A 24,083-nucleotide genomic window follows, 5' to 3' on the forward strand; every position below is an offset into this window, starting at 1 on the left:
GGGGTCTTTCTGGGCCAAGTGTATCTTGTCTTTACCACGAATTATTTTCCTTGGTTAACACTAATTGTAGTTTTTCCGATAGCCGCGGGTTCTTTAATCCTCAACCCCCCCCCCCCCCCCCCCCCCCACCCCACCCCAAAAAACAAAATAGAGGAAATAAGGTGACTAGAGGATGTGCGTGTCAAGCTCTGTTTGGTTTAACTTTTCAAAGTATTCAAGTAAAGCTTTTACTAAAAAAATTTTAGTTATTGGGTTGTCAATGAGAGCTTTTACAAAAAATTGTAAAATTACTTTAAGAAACAAGTTTTTAAAGTTATATTCTGAAATGAATGAAGTAAGAATATAAAATAAATAATGGACATGTTAGACAATTTAACTTTTCAAGAAAGCTCTCCAACCTCCACCCAAAAGCCTAAAATTTGAGCTTTTACTAGCAAAGGGAAAATATCTTATTTAATCAGCAAAAACTCAAAATAAAACCAAACAACAAAAAAACTGTGAAAAGAACTTTTGGGATTAAATAAAGACTATGGCCATTGGATAAGTCATACCAAACAAGCACTTAGAACTCCTAACAACCTGTGCATTCTGTCAATTCTCACATGGTAACTTCTGACCTCAAGCACACTGAAACCCCACTTGTGGACTATCTTTAAGCCTCAGTGAATGGCAAAAGCACTAGTTATATGCCTCTAACTAGTCTCCAGCCAAAAACTAATTTTTTAAGTGTATTATTTCTCACAACATGTTTCAAAAAATCAATTCAACCTAAGATTCAACACAGGAATTTGCAGCATTCACCAGCTATGGCGACAGAACAGTGAACTGGTGACAAATTTGAGGATAATGTACACAGCTACGAGGTATCATATGAAAATAACATATCTCCTTTTGGGATTATATCCTTCTACTCAGTTGAATTCTGACAAACACCAACACCAAAACTTAATCCAATTTTCCATTTTCTTCCAAGTAAAAAGCTAATGAACTAGAAACAACATTACACATTTTTCCATTAATTAAAAAAAAAAAATTGCAATACAACGTTTACAGTTTGACAGCAGAATACGAACCTCTGAAAATGAATCAAGGCAAGGCATTAAGACTAGCTTCGTACACAAATCCACGACAAGGCCCATCCCCAATCCCAGGCAACCCATCAATCCATCTCCACTCTCCTCCCCCTCCTTTCTCACACTCCCACAACGCCAATCTCCCAACTCTCTTGGCCGAAAAGCAAACCTTATCCCCCATTCCAAACACCTTAAACTTACTGGACTCTGAGAAACACCTGTACATCTCCACCGGCATTCTCCCTGCTTCTTCCCACTCCAACAAATCCAAGTCCAATCTCAATATCAATATTGTCGAACACGAAGCATTCAATGTAAAGGAAGACTTCAATCCCCCAATCATCAGTATCCTATTCCCCACACCCCGCACCAAGCGAGGCCGTTTTAGAATATCAAACACATCCCCCCACTCGCGCCTCTCGAGGCAATGCCAAAACTGCTGTGAATTTGTTAAACTCGATAAATTACAACAGAATAACTTCCACTGACTCCTCCACGGCGATCCGACGTCGCATAATGCGTAAACCGAATTCAACATAAGGATCGGACTCCTAGGTTTTGATGGCAAATTTGAAGAGAATTTAAGCCAGTGATTTGAATTAGAGAAAAATAAAGCAGCGAGTTCGGTGAGTACCATTACTTTGTTAAGTGAGTCAACTAAAACGGATCCGTGCTTCGACCAGGCGGAGCCCAACTGAGGCAAGACTCTGTACAGACGAGTCAACGGGTTACAAGCAATGAGTGACTTGTTTGACTCGGGAGAGTCAGGCAAGTCGCCCCAGAGATAAATTAGACCTGGGGAAGAAGCGACGGGGTGCAGTGACCTGAAAGGGAGGAAGCTGAGATCGAATCTGAGCCATTGGTTTTGGTTGGGGTCGTACACGTGGAGGGCGGCCGCGGAATGTGACACGTGGCGCTGGTGGTGAGGTGGGCGGAGGGCGAGGAGGGAGAGGGGAGGTTTTTGGGTGGAGATGAGGTGTATGAAGGATGATGACGTCAGGATTTGGTTGAAGAGTTTGCAAACTGACCGGCAGATCATGATTTGGCGGAGCGGGAGCGATGAGAAGATTTGGTGAAGCGTGTCCTGCGGGAGACCGTAGATCGGGGGTGCGTCCATTTTACGCGGCGTAGAGGACTGGGGGGGCGCGGGCGATTTTTTCTTTCTTTTCCTTTTCTTCCAAGATTTGGATGTTGATACTTGATACCGTGTGATGAAAGAGGGGAGGGGCAGGGGACCTGTTGGGAATTTTGTTGAATACCTAAATCGGGGATCTTCACCGCTCAGTTCACTCGTGTCTTTGTGCGGGTAAAAAGTTCAAAAATTATATGGGGTCAATAACGCCACGATTCTTCTTCTTTTATAGTTTCACGATTAATGACATAGCTTGTCTCTACAAATCAAATGAGGCCACGAGACTATCACAAAACTGGGATAAAAAATAAAATACCTTTCAACGAAACACCCGTTTTCAAAAACCTCCAGTAATACAAATGGGATCCTGTAATTTGAATCCTTGATATTTTTAGTGATATATCATATCGCTCACAGATAGAAAAAATTATAATCATACCGTATCGGGACATTGACGACCCCCTTGAATATTGATTGGAGATGACAATCATAGAAGTGATGAAAAACAACTAGTTTCTTATTTGGAATAAGATAGATAAACTACATCATCAGTGAATCTATATTTATCGATGAGTGTCGTATTCATTACAATTAATTCATAAGCACAGTAGCTAGCAACATCCCAACAGCATCTCCAAACCACTATCCACATTTTTAACATCAATAATCAATTTGTGCCACAAAATGCTTTCTTAAGAAATGCTGTCGAAATGATATATATATATATATATATATATCTGGTTATTTCTTATTGTTTTTCATCACTCTCAAAACACTTTCTCAAGAACTAGAAACTGAGATCTAGCTCTGTTTTCTCAATTCACTAAAAAAATCACAAAAAATTTATATGTAAGAAGATAGATAATCCCTCCCTCTACATGCCCTTGATCTTTACCGTTGTTGGAACACAGAGTGCTAATTACTAGACTCATTTGCCGTGATTCACATACGTGTCCGGTCGACACTTATCCATCCCGAATCTTGATCTTTCCACGTTGGAGAGTCTCGCTTTGATGATTTTTATTTTTTGCGCTGTGATGAAATTTGGATAATGATTAAAGGAAATTTTCCACCAATGTACGCACGGAGAGAGATAGATACGTCACCGTTTAAGATAAATCTTTAACGCTGTTCACAGCAGCGCATTGTGCATGTGCGGCTTTGGTTGTTGGGTCTCCTTCCAATGCCATGTCTGAAAACTCGTCTAATCATGTGATTTTCACATGCTGCTTAAAAGAGATAGATGAAATAATAAACATGATCGGGCTCTGATGAACTAAATTATTTCTTATTTTTTATTTAATTTGGAGCTGGCATATTATGATAACTATTAATAGCCAAACCACAATTCCGTAACAGTTTTACATAAGTTGTGTAACACAGGACCTTGCTATGTCACAGCTTCTGCAAGTAACATAGTCAATGGGAATCCCCCACGCATGTTGGTGCCGATGCAACCAGGCCAAGGCAGCTGTTGCCTTGGCTGTTAGTTGCAGCTTCTGCAACCTAGCCTTGTCCGTGAAACACAATGTAATTAGCCTTATAATAATTCAGTAATTGGGAATTAAAAAAAAAATTAAAAGAAAAAAAAAAATCTCTCCAGCCAGAGAATCGCGACTATAAATATTAAATAGGGAGCTAGAGCCGTCTTGTTTTCACTCTCCAAATTTGCAGCTCTCTCTCGTGTCTGATTGAACGAGTACACCGCCTCTTAGTCCACCAATCAAGTGCGGTCCCTCTTTCTCTTCATTTCAGATCTGCAATTTTTCTATTTTTGTTAAAATACAAATTAAAATCTAGAGCAATTTGCTTGCTGTAACAAGGAATTACTCTCATTTCCATTTTCAGATCAAAGGACTCTCATTTCCATTCTCAGATCAAAGGATCAGTTATTTTTAGCAAGTTATATGGCTGAAGCGATGATGAAGCAGGTGAACGGAGGGTTGGCCGAGAAATTTGGTCCGGTCTTCGATCCAACGGCCGTGGTGGCGGAACCGGTGCCTCCGGTGGTGACGGAAAACGGCCATGAGCTGAAGCATAAGACCGCCGAGAAAGAGATTGTGCTTGGGAAGAACGTACACGCGTCGTGCTTCTCTGTCACGGAACCCGAGGCAGACGACGAGTTCACTGGCGACAAGGAGGCTTACATGGCTGGGGTCTTGGCTCGATATAGGAAGACCTTAATGGAACGGACCAAACACCATTTAGGTAAATTAAAAGATCAGAGCCACCACAGATGTTTCATAAACTATGTCGTTTTGGTAGAACATGAAGTAATACTTTTGTTAATGAAGGGTACTTTTGTAACTACAAACGAAAGTGTTTGATTTAATGATTCGGTCACTCGCTTGTCATCCACCATTTATGCTTAAGGTTAAAATGATTAAAACCCGCCGTACGGGAAACGCAATGATGAACTTGTGCTTCCTCAGTTTTAGTAACTTGTCATGGAAGTTTTGTTGGTTGTTAGTTTAGTTGCTAAATGCCAACTGCCTGAAGAGAGGAACAAGTTGCCTAGTTTCATGGGTCGTGATTAAGCATTACCATGTCTCAGAAAATTGTTATCATCATCATTTGTTATTTTTTCATTTCTTTGCTACTGGGTGGTGATGACATGTAGTAATGTAATATCAGAAATTTTTAATGCAAGTTAGGTTACTTATGTGTATGCTGATGTTTGAGTTAAAAAAATGGAAAACTTAAAGAAGGTGAAAAAATTGCTGCTTCCAAGATTTTTTTTTTTTTTCCATTTTTTGCACATTACTTCTTTTTTCTATTTTGTGACCAGTTGTGTTGACTGGTGTCATTGTTTCAGGTTATCCTTATAATCTGGACTTCGATTATGGTGCTCTTGCTCAGTTGCAGCATTTCTCCATCAATAATCTTGGGGATCCATTTATTGAGAGCAACTATGGTGTTCATTCAAGACAGTTTGAAGTTGGTGTTTTGGATTGGTTTGCCCGTCTTTGGGAACTAGAGAATAATGAGTACTGGGGATACATTACAAACTGTGGTACAGAAGGCAACCTTCATGGAATATTAGTTGGGTGAGTAGCTTGTGGCTTTAGCTTCATGGTGTTTCTTTCGGTATTACAAAATTATATGTTTTTTCTGTCACAGATATGTGATATAGAAAATAATCTGATTGTGCAGGAGAGAGGTGTTTCCTGATGGAATTCTTTATGCATCACGAGAATCGCATTATTCTGTCTTTAAAGCAGCACGTATGTATCGAATGGAATGTGTGAAGGTTGACTGTTTGATCTCCGGTGAAATTGATTGTGCTGGTTTTAAAGCTAAATTACTCCAGAACAAGGACAAGCCAGCTATCATTAATGTTAATATAGGTCTGTTTTTCTATCTTTGCTCCCTTCCTTACATGTTCACACATTGAACAGTGGGTATGAGTCTGCAGGGATCACAACCCTGGTTTGATGGATTACCTGTATTGCAGGAACTACTGTTAAAGGAGCTGTTGATGACCTTGATCTTGTTATTCAAACTCTTGAAGAAAGTGGATTTACGCAAGATCGCTTCTACATTCATTGTGATGGAGCTCTGTTTGGACTCATGATGCCTTTTGTTAAAAAAGTAAGTCTTCCCATTTGCCACTATTGACAGACAAAGTTAAAAATTTTGGTTGCCTTATTTTGCATTTTATGCCCATTTCTCAGAGAGGCTGATTGCCCCCTGCATATTAAATGGCATCCTATGCCCTTGTATAAACCAATCATGGTCTGTGGAACGCTGGTTAATATCAATTCGTCAAATATGCTTGATACTGACAAGTTTGTTCACCTTCTTTTCTTGTCTTCCATGTTTATCTTCAGGCATTGTTTTAATCAATTTTTGCCTAAAGTCCTGTTCATAATATTAGTTTGTGAAGAACGTTGTCACATTTCACTAGTGGATTATTGAATAATGTCATCGCATTAATGTTAGTCCCAGAAGCTTAGTATGTGCAGTAGCTTCTTGTTACTCAAATTTAACAGAAACCTTCCGTGAATATTGGTCCATGCATAGTCCTGTGTGGAACTTATTAAACCGTTTGGGCTTACTGTTCTTGTCGCTGTGCAGGCACCAAAGGTTTCTTTTAAGAAACCCATTGGAAGTGTGAGTGTCTCAGGCCACAAATTTGTGGGATGTCCAATGCCTTGTGGTGTTCAAATAACGAGAATGGAACACATCAATGTCCTTTCAAGCAATGTAGAGTACCTTGCTTCAAGAGATGCCACAATCATGGGAAGCCGAAATGGCCATGCTCCTATCTTCCTCTGGTACACCCTCAATAGAAAAGGTTACAAAGGGTTCCAGAAAGAAGTCCAGAAGTGTCTTAGAAATGCTCACTACTTGAAGGACCGCCTTCTTGATGCTGGGATTAGTGCCATGTTGAATGAGCTTAGCAGCACCGTTGTGTTTGAGCGTCCTCAAGATGAAGAGTTTGTCCGTAGGTGGCAGCTTGCTTGCCAAGGTAACATTGCACATGTAGTAGTGATGCCCAATGTCACAATTGACAAGCTGGATGATTTCTTGAACGAGTTAATAGACAATCGCTCAACATGGTATGAGGATGGAAAAAGACAGCCTCCTTGCATTGCAGCAGATATAGGAAGTGAGAATTGTGTTTGTGCTGCGCACAAGTGAAATCATTATGGCTTAGGATTGTTTCAGTTTGTTGTCTTGTTGTAGCAGAATTCTTTATTTGTAATGGAATCAGAATTTGTATCGGCAACATTTTCCAGGTTCTATAATGTTTCATATTAGTTACGTTTTTAATATATCGTCCCAATGAATTTATTCCCAAATTGCCATAAATAAAACTGCATCAGAAATTAGAAGTCTCAACTCTGGAGAGATTTCCTGTCTGTTTTTAACCTTTTGTTGATTTGTTCTCCAGCATTCATATATGAAGAGTCATCGTATTTGCTTCTACAAATAATTGAAAAATTTGCGCTAGGCAACTTAAAATCACCCATTGAAGGAAATCAATCCTTCTACGATGTGTGAATTTGATGTAGCACGTAATTCATAATTTGTCTTTATTTCGAAAATTATAAATTTTATTTCATTGCAGGGGCATAAACAAGAAGTTGAATTTGGGCTTCACAGACTATTACTTGGTCTGTGTTGGTTTTCGTTCTTGCTTCGTTTTCAGCTCTTATTATCCTTCTCCTAATGGTTTTAGCAGTTTCTCTGATGAGAGACATTTTATAGAGGCTCAACAGCGATTGGGTATTTGTTTCTCGGCATCCGGACAAGTGTTGGTTGTACGGAGTCATCTTTCTCCAGAGCTCTCCACCTGTGATGAGAGAGAACAAATTCACAACTTTAGAATCAGGATACAGCTGCCTAAACTGTGATTCATTTTGTACCTCAGTAACTTTATTTTGACATGTTATCATTCAACTTACTTGTATCTGCACACCAGGTGATGGATGAAAATACAGATTTCCAATTTAGCCAAATTTATTCCAGGGCACATTCGCGGTCCACTGCCAAATCCAAGAAAGCTGAAAGTCTTAATTGGTGCCTGCCATTGGAAAAAAACAAATTATTTCCTGGAGTGCATTTAGAGAGTCAGAAAGTTGATGAACAAATTACAAACTGAAATGAGCTTACATCAAATCTGGAGGGATCAAACTTTTCAGGATTTGCAAAAATTCCAGGGTCATGGTGAATAGAGACAACATCCAAGTTAATTGACCAACCTTTCACGATTTTGTACCCTGGAGTTCAAAACAATTTAGAACCACAAATTCATAAGTTTGCTGAAAATATCAGCTTTAGCAGAATCGTACCTTCAATCTCAAAATCTTGAGCGGCTTTTCTTGAAAACCAAGGCAGTATCGTCGCCCTACGAAGAGTTTCACTAATTACCTGAATTTCAATGTAGGTAAGTACCAAGAATCAGTGAGCTTTCAATGGAGAAATGATTCTGAAAGCAAACATTTGTTCTTATGCTGCTTACCTTGGTTGTATAAGGCATGTTATTAACTTCAGACCAAGTCAGATTTGACCCACCATTTCTGTTTGCTTGGATTTCACGGTGCTCCTCCTGCGAAAATCAAAACTATCACCAAATTCCAGTAAAATATCTCCAGCATAGGAAGTTAGAACTTTCAGCAGAAAGTTAAGTTAACATTACCCTGAGTTTTTGCAGAACAGCCGGATTTTCTTCAATGAATTTGATGAGCCATGTGAGAGCCGCAGTTGTGGTATCATGACCTGCAACAAGAAGAGTAAGTATATTGTCCTTCAATTGTTTGTCAGTTAGTTTATCTTCATTAGCTTCTTCATCTGCTGCTTGGCTATGCTTTATTATCAAAGATTCCAGGAAATCTTGCTGGATGCTTTCCCCACTTCGCCTCTTGGAAATTATAGAATCTAGCATGGCATACATTCTATCTCGAGCCTGATCATATCAAACATCATGCCAGAGGGAAACAAAAAATGTGAATACTAGTTTTGCAACCGGTAGGATTTTTTAGAGAGGTACAAGAGGTTTGGAGTTCAAATCTCGATCTTAACATTTGCTGTTGCATATATAAGGTGTGCATTTGACTCTTTTATATTGCAACTGAGAAGTATTACCTTGATACCGCGATAAAAAGCAGTTCCTGGTATCTTTAATGGCAACGATGCAAATGATGAAGAAATGAGTTTGAAATTGGCTCTGAACTTTTCTTGCTCCTCGCCGGTAGGTTCCAAGCTCATTATCATGTTCCCTATTACTTTGAGAGTGAACTGCATTAATTCAAAATATTTAGTTAATACTATAGCAATGTAATATTTCCAGGAGACAAATAAATTTTCCCATTTGATTCAACAATCAAGACTCAACTGTAGAAGCCTCTTCAAGTACTAGCACTTTTTTCCCAGACCATTGATCTAATGTTTCAATAGCCAGTGTGTTAATAAACTGAAAGTACTTTTTCAGGCCATCCACTGAGAGGGGCTCAGCAATCAGACGTCTCAGCCGCTTGTGTGCTTCTCCATTGGTTTGAAGCAAGCTGGTCGGACCCAACACTTGCTGCCCTGTGTAAAAAAGGTTCAAGCTCACCATCCCATCTTTTCCTGTTAACAAAATTTTGCTTGCTTCTCTCCCAGTCATTATCACTGAGAATCTTCCCAACGTATAAGTCTTGAACACTTTCCCATACCTGGGGAGCAAAATTGATGCATGTACATGAGATGATAAGAAGTCTCTCGTTTTTTAACCTTCTTTTTTTTTTAATTTAAATTATGCACTTTTTGAATAAAGAACTAGTATATGTTATTTTTGTACCTCTGCTGCCTTTCTTTCACAAAGCTGTATATGCCAGAAGGTTTTGAAAAAGCAGATAAAAATGCGAAGCTTTCACCTACTATAGGCAAGCCCAGGCTCCCTGGAATTCCCTCCATTTCTTTTGGTGAAGCCATCGATCGCATTAAGAAGAAAAATGAAAGTAAAAACACAGCTAAGAGCACCATGGTCAATAAGATGCTTAGCTCCATCGTCAGTCTCTGTATCACTTGGCAGATAAAAAAAAAAAAAAAAAGTTATGTTTGCATTTATCAAATCATAGGTTGCGGAATTTATGCACTTTGTTACATGTGAAACACTCGAAAGGAATGTAGGACAAAGTTTGTTGTTTACGATGTTGTTGGTGTGTAATACACAGTTGGAAATTCCTTGAGCATACTTTTCAATGAAAGATCAACTTGTATGGCGTTAAGTCTGTTCATTTATTCTTCAGTTGGTATCTCTGCAGGCTTTGTTCCTCATCTCTGTTTGTACATGTTAACATTATTGGGTTGACAGGTAAACATCTTTGATGTTATCAATTACTTGTCACTTTCGGCCACTTAAAAGTGGATGAAACAAAATTGCTCAGCACTTGATTTTTCATTCACTCATTGGTAATGGCTACGAGATGCCCGTAACTAAGTTGACTGTTGAGTTTGCAATTGGCTTCATCAATGTTTCCTTCCCAAAGCATAAAATTCACTTATAATACCGATAATATTTATTCTCGTATATTATTATGAATGAAGATTGCATCTCTGTATCCACTCTCACCTGCAAGTTAATAAAAATAAACAAAGTTCAATGATTCAATCACAAGAAAGTATCATCAAAATTGCCGTCAAGAAAATTACGTCTCCTTGTACCTTGCCAGTTACTGCGTTGCTCAAGATCCCAAATCCCTATCAGAGTCACCCTCCACTAGGGCATTTCAATTACTAATTGTAAAATTTTTTTAAAAAAATCATTAACATGACGTCCGTTGGGTCATACCAATTCTACAACCGTTCCACAAAAGCAAAGAAAGATCCCAACCATCCATTTCCCAGCCATCAATTATACCATTACCATCTAGTTTTTCTACATCATGTTTGGACTAATCTTCTATCCTACCGAATAACATAGCCATATGTGCAACTGATACAAGGGGCTGATTGGGAGCAACACTCTTTAACAACCTTATCTTGCAACGCACCAACATTTCTATTTACAGAGATACCAAATGGCATGCATAATATCCTTCTACTTTCTCAATGATTAGATTCCCGACAATGAAGTTTCTTGAATGGAACTAGACCCTCTGGTTGAAGTCCATGAAGTTCGGGCGTGACTGCCCATGAGTCTGATTGTTGGTCGATGGCTGAGGCACCTGTTGCTGTTGCTGCTGCTGCTGCTGCTGAGTCTGGGGGCCACCAAAGTTATGCATGGCCTGCTGGTGGGAGGGAAACTGGGGAGGTAATCCTCTGCCAAAAGGATTCCCATTTGCAGCTGGAATCTGGCCAGTAGCTATCTTAAGCCGCTGCACTTCTTCCCTTAATGCTTCATTTAAAGCTGTGTAAGCCACCAGGAAAGAATATTAGAAATAGCACTCAAAATAAATCTAGTTTTTTCATTGTGCATTTCTTTTAAGTCTAGCATTGTTTTAATTGTTATATTAACACTTTTCAATTTAAGACATTCCATTAACTTCAAGAGTTGAAATTTTTCATGAAATGGGAATGGGATAAGTTAGTCCGCTTTACAAACTCCATTTAAAATGATAAGTTACCAGGAAATTAATACCATCTCTAAGGTGTGCTTGTTGCTCCATAGCTTGTAACCGCAGTTTGAGTTCCTTATTCTCAGCTGTTAGCCCAGTAGTGTCTCTCTGCATCACATAGAACAATGTAAATGAACATAGATGATCTCTTTTGCATATACTACCATCCCCCCCCCCCCCCCCCCCCCCCCTCCCCAACCCTCTTTTTAAAATGCTTTTCGTGAGTATTATCAAATTGATACCGTATCCAGAACAGTGAAAGCTGTACAGAACCACAGGTGATTAAGAAGCTCGTGAAGATAAAATGGTATAATTCTAAAGTAAATTAAGCTAAGGCCAGAAAAGTGCCTAAGTAAGAATTAAAGCTAGTGGGAAAATAGGGATAAATGTGGAGCACCAGAAGAACCATTCATGATTTCTGCAGGAAACTATTACTGTATTTTTGACAGATATTCATACCACTTACTGAACCTTTGCTCATTTACTTTTCAAAACATAGAATTAACCAGTACAGCAAACACGGGCACACATCTACATTATGTCATTTTTGACAGATATTCATACCACTTACTGAACCTTTGCTCATTTACTTTTCAAAACATAGAATTAACCAGTACAGCAAACACGGGCACACATCTACATTATGTCATTTTTGACAGATATTCATACCACTTACTGAACCTTTGCTCATTTACTTTTCAAAACATAGAATTAACCAGTACAGCAAACACAGGCACACATCTAAATTACACCTGCATGTGTGTACACTCCACTGTCTTTCAAATAATATTATATTCATCATTATATTCAAAGTTTATTTCTTGTGGTCCATATTTGATGCCTTTGCAGTTTATTTTTCGTGGTCCATAATTTATGCCTTTGCACTTATCTATAAGCTATCAAATGGATAACTATAAGATTCTACTAGAATGTATATGTGACAAAACTAGGTATATTAATAACTAATTAATCTAAATTCAATCATATCATCTAGCTTCCACTAAAATGCAAATGTGGTAATTACTAATATTGGTAACTAATTAATCTGAAATCAACCATACATAGTCCACAGCAACTAATATTAATGGCTGTGTCAAAATTGACAAATCCACCCGTAACTTCTCACCTTGAAAATTGAGAATAAGATACATGAAAATACGAATTGATGCGGGTGATATATAGATGACGGATCACTGCAGATGAAGGTTTCAATAATACAAAATCTAGTGTATCCAATACAGTATAACTTGGGTTTACACTGGTATAGCCATTTTAACTTCACAAAAGTCAAAACAAGAGCTACACCAACATTGCATGTAACTCAAAGCTCAGCACCAGAACCGCCAAATGATTGGGCCATATTCTACGGGATTCAGAGAATCAGAGTGATGGTAAGATGAGATGCGTCACACAATGTTCAAAAGCCATGACTGATGAGAACTAAGAAATTAACATGTAGATGGGAAGGCCAATGAAATGGGAAATAAAATAAATAGTAGTGAAATAATGAGTGCACAAAAAGAATCAACAGGAAAGAAGGGTAGACTTTAGTTTCCTACTGTGGACAGATATAGACAAAACAGGGCAACGCAGAAAGGACAAAAATCTAAGAAATGGCCAAGCCCTGGAGTAATAAGCATTAAAGAATAATAGTGCAAATCGAAGTCTCAAACAAGCCTGCATTTAAACATCAAGCAATTGGTATTGAGAAACAGCATTGCTTTAGTTTTAAAAATAATAATAATGATAATAATAATGCACACAAGACACCCCTTGCATTAGAAGCACCTTTCACGAAGAATCACTCAATTAAGAGTTTTCAATAATGTAATCATTAGATCGATAAAACATCCTATCATTAACCCCTCTTAACTGCTCAAAAATAAGTTCATCAGGGGGTGGAGAAAATCTGCCAAAAGAAAAAACCTCGTACATCACAGACTTATGGAATAAAAATGTGCAGTACATGAAAATCTAAAGAAAGTTTAACAGAAGATCACAACTGTAATTGGAGTATGAAACTAAAAAACAATGACAGAAAAAAGGTTATCATAAACCACGCATACACACCCTAAATACATCAGCAGGTCAACAATTCTCTCATCTAGTGCTACTATATGCAATCACGAAACCTTACCTGCAACATTGTGACCTGTGCAGACAAGGTGGTTGCTTCAGTTTGAAGTGTCTGCACTTTCCTCTCTAGCTCACTCGTGTATCTTATTTTCCTCTCCTTTGAACGAGCCGCTGATTGCCTATTAGCTAAAATCCTACAAAAAAGATCATATCCCATTAGAACAATCTTTGTACCCACTCCCAAAAGTTAATTTCACTCTTGAGAAAGATATATATATTAACACATATGAAATACTATTTTTTTTATTTTCTTTCACATAGATGGCAAACAAATATAAATAAATACAAAATCATCAAACGATGTCGTCGTAATAGTGAAAAAGTTGAAGAGAAAGCAAACCTTTTAGCTCGTTTGGGATCGATGAGGGCGAGTTCAGCGAGGCGATCACGATCCACGGCCTTCTTAACACCGTCACCTAAGATAGACTCTACCTCAAACCCATCCATTGAGTTACTATGCCTATGGTAACTTCTCTTCTCTCCTCCTCCTCCCGCCCCCGCCGCACTGTTTCCTGCACCGCCACCTGAAGCGGGGGAGGTCAAACCCAAGCTGTCGAAGAAATCGGAGTCAACGGAGAGGCTACGGAGGTGGTTGATAGGCTTAGGTTTCGGCGGGTTTTGGCTTTGCTTCTGCTGCTTCTGGCCGTGGCTGTTGGACGAGGAGTCCTCGGAGGAATCTAGGGCCATGGGGACGCCACGTGGCGGCGTCGGATTGGGCGAGGGGAGGTCGAGGGCGGAGAGGTCGAGGTCTGAGGGGTCGAAGAGTAAGAAGTCATCGAAGCGGAAGGAGGTGTCGGAGTGGGCCCTACGGTGGTGGATCCCACGGTGCTGAGGCGTCTCCGGCATGTCGTCTATGTCTACGGCCATCGGTTGTTTGCCGGTCGTTTTGCTAGGATTCATTCTTAATTGTCGTTTTGGTCGATCAAAACGGTGGCGTTGTTTGTAGTGGTGGTGGTGGTAGTAGTTGGACTTTTCAATAATTCGGCATTGCGAGTTGCGACGCAAAAGAGTGTACGCGGTTGTGTAAGCTGTCACTTATGTAATAACTTTAGTTTTTGACTTGGTGACGGGGCTTCCTTGAAAACAGTAAATGATTTTGGGAATTCAATGTAATTAATAGACAAGTGTTTCTTTTTATTTTTAAGTTTCTTTTTCCCCTCATTTCTTTAGAGAAAAAAAATAAGGTAACGAAGTAGTAATGAACAAAGTAAAACAATCATAATAAGCTTAATTCGTATTTATTTACTTATTAAAATAATTGTTAATATAATTCTTGTGAATTAACTTGATATTTATTACTTAAACATTTAATAAAATTGCATTCGTACCTCAAGATCATTATTAGGTAATATTAACTCTTAGTTATTGACTTCATTAATCAGAAATTAAATTTAACAAGTAATTTAGATTAAAAAATATTTTCTTAAAATTCATAATGAATCGCGTTAAGAAGTTAAGATAATGATTTCAATTAATGTAAGATATGATTATTGTGATTGTTTTAAAAATTTTATTGAGAGCTTAACACATTCTATTGATAATATCTTTTAAATGTGTTAGAAAAAGTTTCCTGTTTCAGGTAAAAAAATATTAATGTTATACAATTATAAAACTAAAGTAGTAATATGAGAACAAATAATAGTACATAATTACTAAAAGATAAAAAATATTTTTTGTTTAATATTGTTGTGCTATTCTTGTATTATTTTTTTAATACAAAAATAATTGTTCATGAAATTATGTAAAAAAGCTATTGGAATGTTTTTATTATAAATATCTGTAAATTTTGATATAATATTTAAACAAAAATGTATGTTTAGATATATTTATCAGAAAATGCCATCTATCATAAATGTGAAATACAGTTTATACATGAATGAAGGGAGGGAAAGTTTTTGTTTTGATGAAAATGGGGTATGGGTTAGAAGAATCTTAAAATCGAGGAGATAGGTGTAATTATCCAAAATAAAGTGTTAGGAGCAGAATCGCCAGACTCGTAATCTGTCGTCGGGATATTAGTGGTCCACTATAAATTGTCTCCACAAGGAGTGACCGAGCACCGACAGTAAAGACTTTCCTTTTCCTGAAGTCTCGGTGACGGACTTACACGTGGCACATCCATTTTTGCGTTCTGGTTTATTTCTAATAAAAAACAAGAAAAAAGAACAGTTAGGCTTTATGAACTAGGAAGGGCTTGGCTAGGTTACAGACCATTCAAGTACTGCCAAGCTCAGCGGGATGATTGGGAGTCAACTCATGTGGGGCATACGCTTCATTTTATGAGGACCCTTCAACAAGCAACACCATTTTTAGTTGTACTTGCATGGTCTGTAACCTAGCCAAGCCCTTCCTAGTTCATAAAGCCTGCAGAGGCTTTAAATTTCTTGGCCTACACCATCCATGCATGTTAGTTGTTCGTGCACAAAGTATAATTCAATATTCTTTAGTTAAGCGTGGCCTAAGCAAATCGTCTTATATGGTTAGCACAAGGAGCTTCACATTTCTTGGCCTTTTCTGAATAACATTATATCTGACGATAATGCAAGTATAGGTTTAGACTTGTAATGGTTGAAAATTCAAATTATTCAAGTCTAACTGTCTATATATTATGGTAATCATTTCCATAGATCAAGCCATGTGTTGGGCTCACGTCACCTTTCTTGACTTGCAGCTTGGCCATGTGGAGGTTGAGGGATAATATAAATATTTTGTACTTTCGTAAACTTTTTGGCCTCCAAATTTATTACTTAATTACTTGTTAGGCGTAGTGGGCAATCTGCACCAGGCACCAGCACCACCGTGATTGTGCCACTTGTTCAAGAAATGGGTTTTAAGATTACTGTCGATTAAGGTATCGTTTGGAATTGTGATCCTTAATTTTTAAACCCAAAAAAAAGAAGAAAAAATTATTATTATTAAATATTAATAAAAATTATTTATGCCTGGTAAATATAATTTTTTAATTAAAATTTTGACAACAATAATAAAAGTCTTATAAACGAGATACAATCAAATTAGCTTTTAAACGACAACTATAAATATTTATCAAATATTTTAAGACCCAACCACAAAATCTAACTGCAAAACTAAATAGTAAGTGAGAAGTTACATATTAAATTTTGATTAAAAACCAACTCTCGGCCGGTTACAAGGAATTGGTTTTGACATCATGTTTGGTTTAGGAAAATATAAAGAGAAGAGAGAAGAGGAAAGGAGGAGATTGGAAACAAATAAGGGGAGAAAAGATATATTTCATATTCAAGTAGATAATGAAAATGAGGTTGGCATTGACCATTCTTTCCATTCATTTTCTCTTCCTCTCCTTCTTTTTCATTCCTCTCCTCTCCTACTATTTTTTTCCAAACAAACATAGAGAATTTCAAAATAAATTTAGATCATAAGTCCAATCTATGCGGCTATAAATTTATACGTGTAGGCCATTTTGGACTAGACTCGAACTGCTACTCAAAGAGGATTATATAAAAATTTAATTCACAAGCTCTCATATATTAATTAAGAGAAAAAAATAAAAAATAATGTTAACACTTTTTTTAAACTATGTTTATAGTAAAAAAGATGCAAACATTATGTAAAATATGATTAAATTTTGTATTGGAATTAGTTTTTATGTGCACTAAATCAATAATTAAAATTTATTTTATACATTTATTTTTTCCCTATTGCTTAACATTATTTATTAGGTCATGTCAATATTAAATCCTTATCCTATAAAATAATTGCTATAACTCAATATTAAATCCTTATCCTATAAAATAATTGCTATAACTCAAAATACAAGACATTACAATTCACTCCACATTTACTACTTGAATTTGGTGTCAACAGACAAAAGATAAACAAAAATGTACCCCACAATTAGAATGTGAAAATATTAATTTATCTTTATTTACATTTAAAAAGATAAAAAGATTTTATCAATACGCTCCTATTTATACGCTCCTATTTATACACTCATGTTCCAAATTAAAATAAGGATGAATTAAATTTTTTACACATTTAAAAGTAAATTAAAAATTAGGGTCAGGTTACAGTGCAACTGTGACACGGTGTCACAGTTGCACCAGTCGTTGGATCTACTCAAATAAATGAAGTCTACTTAAATAAGTAGGAATCTAACGGTTGAGTGCAACTGTGGCACGGCACCACAGTTTTATCCTAAAAATTAACATACTATTTTACAATGAATAACAGTTTTACCCACACATAAATTGTTTTACACACTCAATTTTTTTGTCCCATTACCTGAAAAGTCTGCAATTTTGTACATAAGTCATCATTAATTTGACATTTGGCCCTAGAAGTCCAACATGTCCCATCGTCTTTTTTTTCTTTCTTTTTTTTTTTTCCTTCTGCATCCATCAATTTTTATTGGAACACTTTTCTAATTTTATATTTGATTGCTCGAAAGTTTCAACTTCAAAGCAACTTTTATGACAAAAGAGAATAAATGCACATTACGCCCTACGCATTAAGATGTGGAAGTTCGTAGGTTTGATCATTATTTTTAAGTGTCATTTTCTTCAATTCTTGCCATGCCATTTTCAAAGATTTTTTTTCACAATAATTTTTATTCAAATTTCTTTCCTTTTTATATTAATTGAGAATTCATTCTCCACTGAGTACACTCGTCAAATATTTTCAATGCACTTCAAATTAATGCCTAACCTCTTAATTTTCAATAAGATTGCTCCGGCTCCTAAGTTTTGTTTCAAATAATTTCGACGGCTTAAATTATATTTCCATTATTGGCAGCCCCGCAAACACCACTTAGAATTCTTTATTTTTAAGATAAAAATAAATAAACCCCATGTTTCATGATCAAACCCCGCCATCGATATCAATTGGGTACTTATTGCTCGCTCAATATCAATATATTTATGGTTTTTTCGCAGTAGAAACGAACACAACTGTTCATGTACTCTTCACTCCCTGCAATTGCATCTTGCAACTCACTGGAGCTCTTGAATTGAACATTTGTTATGGGCTTTGTGTTTTATTTAAATTTTATTTTTTTCTTATAGAGAAAAGGTTTCATTAAGAAGTTATTTTGAATTGCCATAATCACCCATGATCCAATTGACAAATTTTTTTAGTTAATTGTTGTATCAATTGTGTTTCAGCAAGTTGTCTGTGGAATCTTTTGTGGCTAAATTACTATACAACTGTTTTTTTTTTAATCAGGAATTCTTTTTGATAATACAAAAAATCTAATATACAGCAACAAATTGAGGGAAAAACAAAGAAGCAAACGTTATAACATATTCGCAGGTTTTGTCCGAGTTTGAATAAATTTCCTGTTGTCCTTTGGTGTAATTTTAACTGAGGTTAAAACCGTCAAGTGAAATAAAGGGGTTTTAAAAGGATTCTATGGGGGTGCCAATAGTTCTACGCTAAACATGAAAGTCGTATATCAAATGGAGCCCCACTAATTTGTGAATCAGTTTTTGGGTTTTGGCCCAGTCTTAGTTTACAGTTGGGTTTTAATACCCCTATAAAATCCTTATAACACCCCCTTTGACTTTTATTTGTCAAAATAACCTAGTTTAATTAATAAAATATAAATTCATATATTAAAATTAGCCACCTTTCCAAAAAAATTTATCTAAAAAAGTATTTTTAAAATTTTTAGTCATAAAATATATTAAAAATTCTTAAATATTAAATTATTTCCCTCTTATTATATAGTTTTTATTTTCATAACTAAAATTCTCATAATTTTTTTCATTTTTCAATTAAAATATAAAATATAAATATAAATTATGAAATGAGGTGTGTGTAAAGAATTATCTTAAAAAAAAATTTAATTGTTTAATTAAATATCCATTCAAAATAAAAAATAAATTAATTTGTATTTAGATGTTTAACTAATTTCCGAAAACGATTTTATGATGAATTTTGAGAGGTGTCGAAAGGTCGATAATTGAATCCTAAGCAAGCCCAAGAAACGGAATCATCATTTTGGGCTCCCTTTCGCCGAAGTCCAAACACTCGTAGTTTCTAGTACTATCTTCCATTGGGGACAAAGAAAAAGGGGGCACACGATTTTGCATATTTAAAGATATCTCTTTTCTGTTCATCTTCGATTCTTCATTTTGGTCTGTACGAGACGACACGCATACGATTTTGTTTTGCTAGTGGCATTTTTTTTTTTTTTTCTATCCGAAGCTTTACTCAAAAACTCAAGGTCAAATTATCCTATGCAATCACCAACGAAATTTAAATATATTTATATTTCTATTTTTTCCCTCTTTTCCTAATTATCAATCATGAAACTGTTTTTTACCCTTAAAAAATATTTTCATCCAACCAACATCATTCCACCTCAAATTAAATTAATCCCCTTCTAAGCTTAGTGTGAGTAATACTAAAATTACTGCTTTCACCGAAAATGACCAAACCAATCTGACGGTTTCCCTGCAGATATATCATGGAAGATGAACTCAGAATGTAAAATATATATCGAGGCTGCCCCTGTACTAATGTAACATGCATGTCATGACATTCATTATTAATTTGATCATCATGATTCATGATTGCCTTTCTTGTTAGTCATGGCCGGCCAACAAAAAACAGTTTACGAAATTATGCCCTAATGCAAATTATAAGTCAATAGCCAACAATGTATCTCCATGACGGGAAGCTTCAACAATTTCATGAGCAAGTGGGTGCAAACTCAATCTTCCCAAAGTGCAATATTGGCTCTAATAGGTTCTCGAAATACCCATTAAAATATATCCCTATCCAACAAACATCATTAGTGTTTCAATATGCTAATCCTGCATAGATAACTTACAATCATTTCATATGCTATATATAATTCCACTAAATTTTTATTTGCATTATTTGTCAAGTTGTTAATTTTGTATTTTAACTTATTTTTACACTTCTCAAATCGTGAAATATATATAATCAACCATAAGTTCATGACAATACCCTAAAATTTAGGAGGTATATATAATGAAGGGGGGTAGCGGAAGTGGGATAATAGGATAATCGAATACTAGATATTATTCTAGTAACGGACCAAACCAATACAATTAAATTACACTCTATTACAAGAAATACTGCAATAGACAATCCCAAAAGAATTATTAAAAGATATTTTTTTATTGAATAGTTGAACCTCAACTAAAGACCTCCTATTTATAATATGGTAAACATATTTTCTCAAGTTAACTTAATAGGTAAACTAAAACACATATTAATTTTTTGGGATAACATTGGAAAAGTGACTTATTGCCACTAGTTCAATTCTTTCGAAAAAAAGAATTGGATTCTTTTACTTGTTCGATAATCTCCTCCATTCTTCCAATCCATACACACGAGTAAGTAAGATTAATTTAATTACGTTGACTCTAATTAAAAATAAAATATCAAAAAACTTAAAATAATAAAATTTTAAAATCTTAAAATAACATCATATATTAAGAAAATAAAAAATCTAAAAAGAATAACTAAAAAAAATTACAGATTTAACATGAGATCGGATATAAGACTCGACATTAACGTTGCGTACCGAGAACAACCAAAATTATAGTCTTATTGCGGCAATGTTGGAAGACAAGAAAAGACCTGCTATTTTATTTAGGGTAAGATTTTATTTGGCCAAAAATAAAGCAAAGACTGATGGATTTTATCTCCACCATGATTTGCACAACCTCCGTCAAAGCTCAAAGACTCTGCTTTTTATCTGAAAGCATCAGGTGGGTGATGTTGCCAAAAAGGAATACACTACACACATGGGAATGCTTTAATTTTGCAATTGACATGCATCTGTGACATAATTCAAATTGACTAAGGACATGCAAACCCCAATACACAATTCCTTGCTAGGGAAAGGCAATTTTTTTTTTTTTTTTTTTGGGGGTTAATGAAATAGGAGCTTTCGAGCACAAGACAGTGAAATCAACGTTAATATACCATATGAATTATCTATCTAATTAACTTTTGACATGCCCTTTTCACCATATATAAAGGCAAACAACTTGGCGAAATTTTTACTGCCACCTTTAAATTAAAATTAAGAGAAATTTGCTTTTATTGAATTATAAATGCAAATAAGCCAATTCTTCTGATAATACTTAGATGGAAACCAAAACAATCAAATTAAGCACAAAGTAAAGCCGTAAAGGCATTATTTTCTCTGCCACGATAGAAAGGAGGATGCAAAGTGATAAATGATAATGAAAGCATGTCTTAGTGGAAATTTGGAAAGAATAACAAAGACACACCTCACTATTTTAAGTGCATTTTTATTTGACTAAACAATTGAGAGATGGTGGCATTCGTGTGGAAACCACACTCCTCTCATCCATAATTATTTTTTTTTTCTCACTAAATTGTGCTATCTTAGTCAGCAATCCATTTGGATTTTTCTTTTTTTTTACCCCTCTTTTTTTTGGATAGGGGTTTACATTTTCCGTATGAAGTCTAATTGCAATACATTAAGAATATCATGGCCCACAGTTTGAACACCGTTGAGTGGATAAAAAATTAACAAAATTTGATAATTAATGTGACAGCAGTTAAGCTATTCACCTCAATAGAATGATCGTCGCAACTATTTTAAAGAGTTTTTTTTTTTAAAAAAATTATTGTCGAATATACAGAGACAGACAATTCAATTATCTATTTCTTCTAAAATATCCGAAAAACAGATGAATTGAAATGAGAAACTGTGAGATAAAATAATTTGCATGTACTCTTCTTCAATAAGCTACCGAGTCTCCCTGACGATCTGGTTGGCAATCTCCCTAGACTGCCTCGAAAAAGCAGAAATTTCCAGTAAATTAAAAGTTTTCGAAATTTTAATAACTGAAGAAACTGAAAGTTTTGAAACGCTTCCATTTCTTGCATGCATATGCACGCATACACAAGCTTGAGTAACAGAACTGTTTTCCTCTTCCTTTATTGTCTTGTACTTCATTTTTTCATGCTTTAGTCATGAACTTTCTGTTGAAATATAACTGCCTCAGAAATTAAATATTACATGTCCTCATTTCTTAATTTAAATTTAACGATATTGCACAATAAAGATTTACATGATCTCAACAAATTCATCATCAATATTTATTCCATATATTAGCTAGTTTAAGGGACAATCATAACCAAATTTTGAAGGGTGGGTTCTCTAACTATATGTAGCTTCTTCCATTTGATTATTAGTTCTTGTAATTACAGTTTACCCGCACAGCTTTCTGAATCAACAAATCCGAGTTTGGTAGCGAATTGATCTCACGGGTCCATCCCATGCATATGAGTGAATGAGAGTTGGTGGTGATAGACTTTACCATTAGATAATTTGCAAAGATGATTCGTAATTACTTGGTATAGCCAATAGAGAATTTTACTACTAGTGTACATGGAATCTTCCGATTCTTCCTAATTTCTACACAATGTATCAGTTGGATATGCATTATCGCGATCAATTCTTTAAATATTTACACACAACCATGTTTTGATGAATTATATCTCTTTGTCAATTACATAATATTTTAATTTTTTCATTAGTGGGATTGTATATATGGTCCACACAGCTTTTGCGTCCATTATAGTAAATAAAGCAAAGCTGTTTCTCGTTCCATAAATACCCCTTCCATAGGGAGTGTGTCCTCCACACTCAACTCTTCATCTTCTCTCTCTGATCTCTTCATCACTTATCAACTTCTCATTTTTTTCTCATCTCTTCACTTACTAATTTGATTAGTTTCCATGGCAACTTCCTTCAACAACGCTAAGTTTACCGTCCCAGTGAACGATGTCGAGCACCAAACAACAATAGCCACAACCACCCTAGAGCTTGATGAAACCAGTAAGGACTTTGATTACTCCAAGCGCTCTCAATGGCTTCGAGCTGCCGTTTTAGGCGCTAACGACGGCCTTGTCTCCACAGCATCCTTAATGATGGGCGTTGGAGCGGTCAAACAGGACATAAAAGCAATGATTCTCACCGGTTTTGCGGGTCTGGTGGCCGGTGCATGCAGCATGGCCATAGGCGAGTTCGTCTCTGTTTACTCACAGCTGGATATTCAGGTAGCCCAGCTGAAAAGAAACAGAGACCAAGGCAATACCGGCGGAGTGACAGAAGAAAAGGAAGAGGAAGAGGGTTTGCCAAGCCCGATACAAGCAGCTGCAGCTTCAGCTCTGGCGTTTTCATTGGGTGCAATGGTCCCATTATTGGCAGCATCATTTATAAGAGACTATAAGATAAGGCTGGGAGTGGTGGTTGCCGCGGTGACCTTGGCGTTAGCAGTGTTTGGGTGGCTTGGAGCTATCTTAGGGAAGGCTCCGGTGGTTCGATCAGCGGTTAGGGTTTTGGTCGGAGGGTGGCTCGCCATGGCTATCACCTTTGGCCTAACCAAGTTAATCGGCTCAAGCGGGCTGTGACTCTTTTCTTTTCCTTTTTTCTTTCTTTTTCCCTTTCTAATTCTCACTGTCTAATTAATGTTTATGTTATCTTTGTTGTACACTTTTTGCTTTTCTTTTTGGAGGATGTGAATTGTGAGCGATATTCATGAATATATGTGCATGAAATGAATCGAATGGTGGCTGTAACAAAGTAGGAAAAAGGACGGGGCAAGAGCAAAAATGTTTTTGTTTTGTAGCATCTCTATGTTAATAATCTTATCATGTATACGGATATTTTTTATGCAAGCAAATCTTTCTCTTTATACATCA

The 24,083-nt window shown here is 36.2% G+C and overlaps 5 protein-coding genes across 7 annotated transcripts; 2 read left to right on the forward strand and 3 right to left on the reverse strand.

The window, feature by feature from the left end:
• Positions 1-869: 869 nt before the first annotated feature.
• On the reverse strand, positions 870-2,476 carry LOC102629268 (SKP1-interacting partner 15). The gene has a single exon (XM_025096832.2). The coding sequence runs from the start codon at positions 2,188-2,190 to the stop codon at positions 1,087-1,089; it is 1,104 nt and encodes a 367-aa protein (XP_024952600.1). The 5' UTR covers positions 2,191-2,476; the 3' UTR covers positions 870-1,086.
• Positions 2,477-3,493: 1,017 nt separating this feature from the next.
• Positions 3,494-7,002, forward strand: LOC102629552 (serine decarboxylase). 2 transcript variants are annotated; one of them, XM_006472902.4, is made up of 6 exons: positions 3,494-3,932; positions 4,054-4,413; positions 5,021-5,252; positions 5,359-5,552; positions 5,660-5,796; positions 6,283-7,002. In XM_006472902.4, the coding sequence occupies exons 2-6, from the start codon at positions 4,113-4,115 to the stop codon at positions 6,847-6,849; spliced, it is 1,431 nt and encodes a 476-aa protein (XP_006472965.2). In that variant the 5' UTR covers positions 3,494-3,932; positions 4,054-4,112; the 3' UTR covers positions 6,850-7,002. The 2 variants fall into 2 exon arrangements, with proteins under 2 accessions (XP_006472965.2, XP_006472964.2); XM_006472901.4 differs by having other exon boundaries at positions 3,494-4,413.
• A 162-nt stretch (positions 7,003-7,164) lies between these two features.
• On the reverse strand, positions 7,165-10,496 carry LOC102630025 (abscisic acid 8'-hydroxylase 3-like). Of its 2 annotated transcripts, none has more exons than XM_052442499.1 (10): positions 10,357-10,496; positions 9,491-10,264; positions 9,047-9,365; positions 8,797-8,949; positions 8,351-8,617; positions 8,174-8,260; positions 8,004-8,082; positions 7,825-7,931; positions 7,617-7,735; positions 7,165-7,504 (listed from the first exon to the last, which is right to left on the reverse strand). In XM_052442499.1, the coding sequence occupies exons 2-10, from the start codon at positions 9,697-9,699 to the stop codon at positions 7,414-7,416; spliced, it is 1,431 nt and encodes a 476-aa protein (XP_052298459.1). In that variant the 5' UTR covers positions 9,700-10,264; positions 10,357-10,496; the 3' UTR covers positions 7,165-7,413. The 2 variants fall into 2 exon arrangements, with proteins under 2 accessions (XP_052298459.1, XP_006472966.1); XM_006472903.4 differs by having other exon boundaries at positions 9,491-9,716; positions 9,842-10,365.
• An 8-nt stretch (positions 10,497-10,504) lies between these two features.
• On the reverse strand, positions 10,505-14,442 carry LOC102630324 (transcription factor VIP1). The gene is made up of 4 exons (XM_006472904.4): positions 13,726-14,442; positions 13,387-13,519; positions 11,273-11,357; positions 10,505-11,041 (listed from the first exon to the last, which is right to left on the reverse strand). Exons 1-4 carry the CDS (start codon positions 14,283-14,285, stop codon positions 10,782-10,784), a joined length of 1,038 nt encoding a protein of 345 aa, XP_006472967.3. The 5' UTR covers positions 14,286-14,442; the 3' UTR covers positions 10,505-10,781.
• Positions 14,443-22,897: 8,455 nt separating this feature from the next.
• Positions 22,898-24,083, forward strand: LOC102630633 (vacuolar iron transporter homolog 3-like). The gene has a single exon (XM_006472905.4). It carries the CDS (start codon positions 23,118-23,120, stop codon positions 23,790-23,792), a length of 675 nt encoding a protein of 224 aa, XP_006472968.2. The 5' UTR covers positions 22,898-23,117; the 3' UTR covers positions 23,793-24,083.

Source organism: Citrus sinensis, chromosome 5 (assembly GCF_022201045.2).
Source record: "Citrus sinensis cultivar Valencia sweet orange chromosome 5, DVS_A1.0, whole genome shotgun sequence".
NCBI lineage: Eukaryota > Viridiplantae > Streptophyta > Magnoliopsida > Sapindales > Rutaceae > Citrus > Citrus sinensis.